This window comes from Notolepis coatsorum, assembly GCF_963971535.1.
Source record: "Notolepis coatsorum genome assembly, chromosome: 15".
NCBI lineage: Eukaryota > Metazoa > Chordata > Actinopteri > Aulopiformes > Paralepididae > Notolepis > Notolepis coatsorum.
The window spans coordinates 96,798,239-96,803,217 of record NC_140179.1 but is presented as its reverse complement, the minus strand read 5'-3'; the positions used below and the strand labels follow the sequence as shown (position 1 = coordinate 96,803,217).

General features: G+C 41.8%; 1 protein-coding gene across 1 annotated transcript in view; it reads left to right on the top strand.

Annotated features, from left to right (window-relative positions):
- The window catches only part of mdfic (MyoD family inhibitor domain containing), a gene marked incomplete at its 3' end in the record, with an annotated part of 45,037 nt that extends 42,916 nt beyond the window's left edge, over positions 1-2,121 (top strand). The window contains exon 5 of the mRNA XM_084330806.1: positions 1,862-2,121. Within this exon, the coding sequence (XP_084186932.1) occupies positions 1,862-2,121 (260 nt within the window). The remainder of the gene's footprint in view (positions 1-1,861) is intronic.
- Between the last annotated feature and the right edge of the window lie 2,858 nt (positions 2,122-4,979).

The following is a 4,979-nucleotide window of genomic DNA, read 5'->3' as shown; positions in this document are numbered from 1 at the left end:
AAAATGGCGGAGTTACGGTCATTTTACGAAAGTAACTGTACTGTTCATTCACGGTCTTTGCTGCCCTGTAACGGGTGCCTGGTGGTACTAAATCCATATTTAACTCCATTGGAAATAAGAGATTTGGCCCGATCCATAATTTGGCCATAATAAGGTCATTTATAGGCCTGATATTCTATATCCCATATTCATATTTCAAATTGCATGTGCCCGGACCGCAAAACTCAGTGCTTTATCTACAAAACCCCCTGTAAATCATCTGCCCTTTATTAATTTGCTTCGATCTTTAGTACACTTGATCTGAAGAAGGTGCTGAATGAGCTCAGTGGCAATTCTTCACATCTGGTCAATGTTAGCACGGTGTTATTCACTGTCAAATATTTTCTTTTGTAAATAATAATCATTTATATTCTCCTTTGGTTCGTTACAATTTACTCAAGCCTATAGTAACAGACACAGTATTTCTGACACTGGGAATACATTCCCTGAGGTCCATAGATGTCCCTAGATACCAAAACATGCAAATGGACCTTGTAGAAGTGGAGCAATCTTCCATTTACTTGGGCATGTATTTTTAGGCATATTTTGTGAAAATATGGCTAGGGCTTGAGAGGTTAAAGGTGAACCTTGTTGTGAGTGTGGATGTTTCTCTTCCTTTTTTATACATGGTTTTGACTTGAGGGGGTATCGCTCAAGGTATTGCTGCTCGATTATGCAGAAATGTGGATCATTTTGATTGATATTGAAAGGATGTTCTCATTCAGACGACGAATGAATTTGTTTGACCTTTCTTCTCCACCAAAGTCTGCCCTTCTGTCATCTTCTACACGGGGGCTGCATTACTGCAATGATTGATCATAGGGTTTGACTTGTTATCTTCCTACCAGCTGTATAGACTTCCTGCTACACTAAGTCATATCTAACAACAGATTCTGTTTAGAATTCTCTCAGACAAGGGGTCCATGGCCTAAGGCAAATCTGTTTGGGGGCTTTAGTGAACCCCCTGCCCGTTCCCACACAGTGGTTTTCATATCATCACTCAGTCATGATTCTGACCAGATTTATTCAAAGGCCTTCTATAAGCGGTACGCCGGTGCAACTAGGGGTGTCTGTTAGCCGGTATTTACAGGCCAATGATCTAGAGTTTCAATTATTCTTTGTATTTGGACCAGGGTTTGCACAAGGTCCTTGAAGTGCTTAAAGTGCTTGATTTTCTTTTTTACAAAAAAAAGTCAAGGCCTGGAATTCCTTGAAAACAGCCAATCTTTTAACAAGGTGCTTAAAAAGTAATTGAAATTCAAATCAACCATTCGCATTGAACGTTTTGTTCATCCATGATAAACATTTTCTGAATCAACATACATTTTTAAATTTGTTTTTGTCTAACTAATTGACGGAAATTGGTTTTAAGACAAATATTGGATCAGATTTTCTTTTCTATAAAAAACAGCATTTAACCCTTTCACTGCCACACGACAGAAGGTTAGCCCTCTACTATCACACAACCGACGGCGATGCTCCATCATTAGCTCCAGAGCAAATGCGGAGCTAATGATGCTAATGATGGAGCATCGCCGTCGGTTGTGTGATAGTAAAGGGCTAACCTTCTGCATTGTCACAGTGAAAGGGTTAACCGGCTGTCGCGTGGCAGTGAAAGGGTTTTTAAAGTGAATGCCCTTTTTAAAATGAAAAACAGTGCTTACAAAAGTACTTGAAATTCCTTGAATTTCATTTAGCAATGTCTGTATATTCATTATTTTCTTCTCACGTACCGTACGCCTTCTTCTTTTCGTTTCTCACCATGTCGTTGTGTCCCGCGCTGGTTGTTCCCTGGTCCCCCCCCGGCTCCTCCTCCCACCAGACTGCTGCGTCCACTGCATCCTGGCCTGTCTGTTCTGTGAGTTCCTGGCCCTCTGCAACGTGGTGGCGACGCAGGCCTCGTGCGGCACCTGCACCCCGGAGGGCTGCTGCTGCTGCTGCTGCGGTGCGGACGACATGGTGGGCGACGACTGCAACTGCCCCTGTGACGACATGGACTGTGGCATCATGGACGCCTGCTGCGAGTCCTCCGACTGCCTGGAGATCTGCATGGAGTGCTGCGGCATCTGCTTCCCCACATAGGGAGGCTGGCTCCCTGCTGGGGATGGAAGGGGTGGCGGGGGGTGGGGGGGCACCTTAGATGGGACGGACAGACGGACTAATGGACCATCATCTCACTGTTGCTTGTTGATTTAGGTCTGCGATATATAGCAGACACAGAGGGAGAGAGAGACGGTGGATTTTTGGGCTGGTGTGTGGGGGGGGGGGGGGGGGGGGGGGGGGTGGTGTGTGTGTTAGAGCCATATGAAATTCGTCAATTTTTTTTCCAAATTCCATAATTTTTTTCCCAAATTCTGTTTTTTTCGTTTTAATATTTCAGAATTCTGTATTTTGCTTTGTACGCTCATTTTACCATCCGAAATAGTGTCTAATAAGTGGGAATTAATAAATGTCCACAATTTAATAAGATATAACAGTCCATTTAATAGGGCTGTCTTAAATACTTCGAAGCTTCGTTCGATGGGCATGGGATTCGAATATGAAAAAAAAAATGGTTATAAACAATAAAAATAAAAAATTATATATATATATATATATATATATATATATATATATATATATATATATATATAATATTTTTTTTGCAAAATCAACTCTGCCTCTCTTTGTTAACTACAACAAGCAATGCTGTTTGTTATTTAAGATGAGGTCGGACTCGGCACTGACAGATTTGTGTTCATTGTGCTGCTTTTATAAAGCCTCAAATGACTGCTTACAATATTTCATGAAAGCAAAGTGTTTTGTTTGTCTAAGATTTAAAAAGGTTTAAACTTAACAGCACTGACAAAGTTGAACAAAGTGCTGTACAAGTCCCACAACATAAAATTATTTTTTTTTTATTATTATTATAAATTTTTTTACAGTTGATTCCATTTTTATTGCTCAATTCCGCGATTCCGTCCACGAGTCCGTGAACGCGGATTCCATATGGCTCTAGTGTGTGTGTGTGTGTGTGTGTATGTGTGTGTGTGTGTGTGTGCGTGCATGTATATGTCTGTGTCTAAAGCCTACTTTCACAGACACTGGGCCTCTCCCCCAAAACTGGCTTAGCAGGGGCCACAAGAATCCACAATTGTATACCGCAAAGTGTAAGCCTATCGTAGTATATGAACATTTCATTTAAAATGTTTTATTTTTCTTTTTTTTTTACTAGTATGTTAATCAAAGCTTTAAAAGTATTATCGCCGGCTGCCTTAAAAGATAATTCTTTTTTTATCGCTACAATTTCAGGAATGCTGTCCCAACTGATATCTTTTGACTACCGATATGTTTCATACACTAAACACGATTATTGCTTTTATGAGTTTTCATTGCAGTTGTTACATAAAAACTGATAGATGATTTTTTTTTCAGTACTGTATGACACTGTAAAAGGTTTATGTGATGTTTTCTTAGTTGCATACTGTAGTTCTGTAACTGATTTTCATTCAAGCATCATCTACTGTACTGCTATGTAGGACCTTAAGGACACCATGTGAAACGGGAGAAAAGAGCGGGAATCACCGGCTATTTTTGGAAAAACGAAAGCTTAGTTGCATAGAAAACGGGACATCATTTAATTTTCTTTAGGTTGTCTTACATTACGGACATAACTGAAAAAACTCGCTCCTGAGTTGATTGTCATTTGCTTATTTTATACTTTTCGTTCCCGTAAATACCAGAAATGTGTATGAATTAAGTGTTTGATTTACTGGAAAATGCAGTGGAGAATCTGGAGATACTGGCGTTCTGGAATTTGGCGTTGCCGTTTTTTTTCCCTTTTCTTTTTACTCATCTCATTGCACAGTACTCCACCATGTTAAAAAACAATCAAACGTATAGAGCTTATTTCTTTATTTCTATGACAATCCCCCTCCTCCCAAGTGGTGACTATCAGTGACCAGGCTTTGTCGGTTACGGTACAAAAGCCTCGTCTGTGATGCTTTCCTCAAATACTGTTCCGAGTACAAGGAGTTCAACCGCAGCTCCTCCAAGAAGAAGAGAGTCGTGACGATAAGGAAGTTAAACACGGTGACCCTGGTTGCCACGGTGACCCTGATTGCCATATCGTAAGCAGCTTTCGGGTATCAAGCCCCCCGAGTGACTCACAACAATGGAATTGTGGAACTGTCGGGTTGAAATGGTAAACTATCGCAGGGTAAAGGCAGTTTTCATCTCCCCCACCCCCCTCCCTTCCTTCCTTCCTTCCTTCCTTCCTTCCTTCCTTCCTTCCTTCCTTCCTTCCTTCCTTCCTTCCTTCCTTCCTTCCTTCCTTCCTTCCTTCCTTCCTTCCTTCCTTCCTTCCTTCCTTCCTTCCTTCCTTCCTTCCTTCCTTCCTTCCTTCCTTCCTTCCTTCCTTCCTTCCTTCCTTCCTTCCCTACTTGATTCTGTGTATCTCAAGATGAGTTTTGGCGGCCAGTGAATCACAGAGACCGGAGCGGAGTCGTTTGTCTTCTGTCTCTGAGATGCACTTTGATGTGTACTTATTACAGGGGCCCTCGTTAGCACTGCTTGCTAAATGGAAGACTTCCTTCTTCACCGTCCAAGATAATGTGCTGTCAAGTCCCGCTCCCTCTCAGCGGCAGGTTGTTGTGTGTAAAGAAGTCGGACGGACAGACGGACAGCTCCGCAGCTCATGATGTGTCGTCGCGCTCTCGTTAAGAAACTCATCCTCATCTCTCTCTCAAGCCATTTGTTTTGTCATGGGCTATGAAGTGTAATGGAAACACTATATAGATAATGTGAAGAATTCATCTACAAGCAGCAGTAACTACCGGTAGTTTGTACTGTTGTGTGTGTTCTGTTCAGTCCACTGTACTTGATCTGTAAAGCGACACTCTGTAAGCTGTCGCCTTGTCTTGTTCCTCACCATCATTCATCCTCGCTCTGCTTTCAGTGCA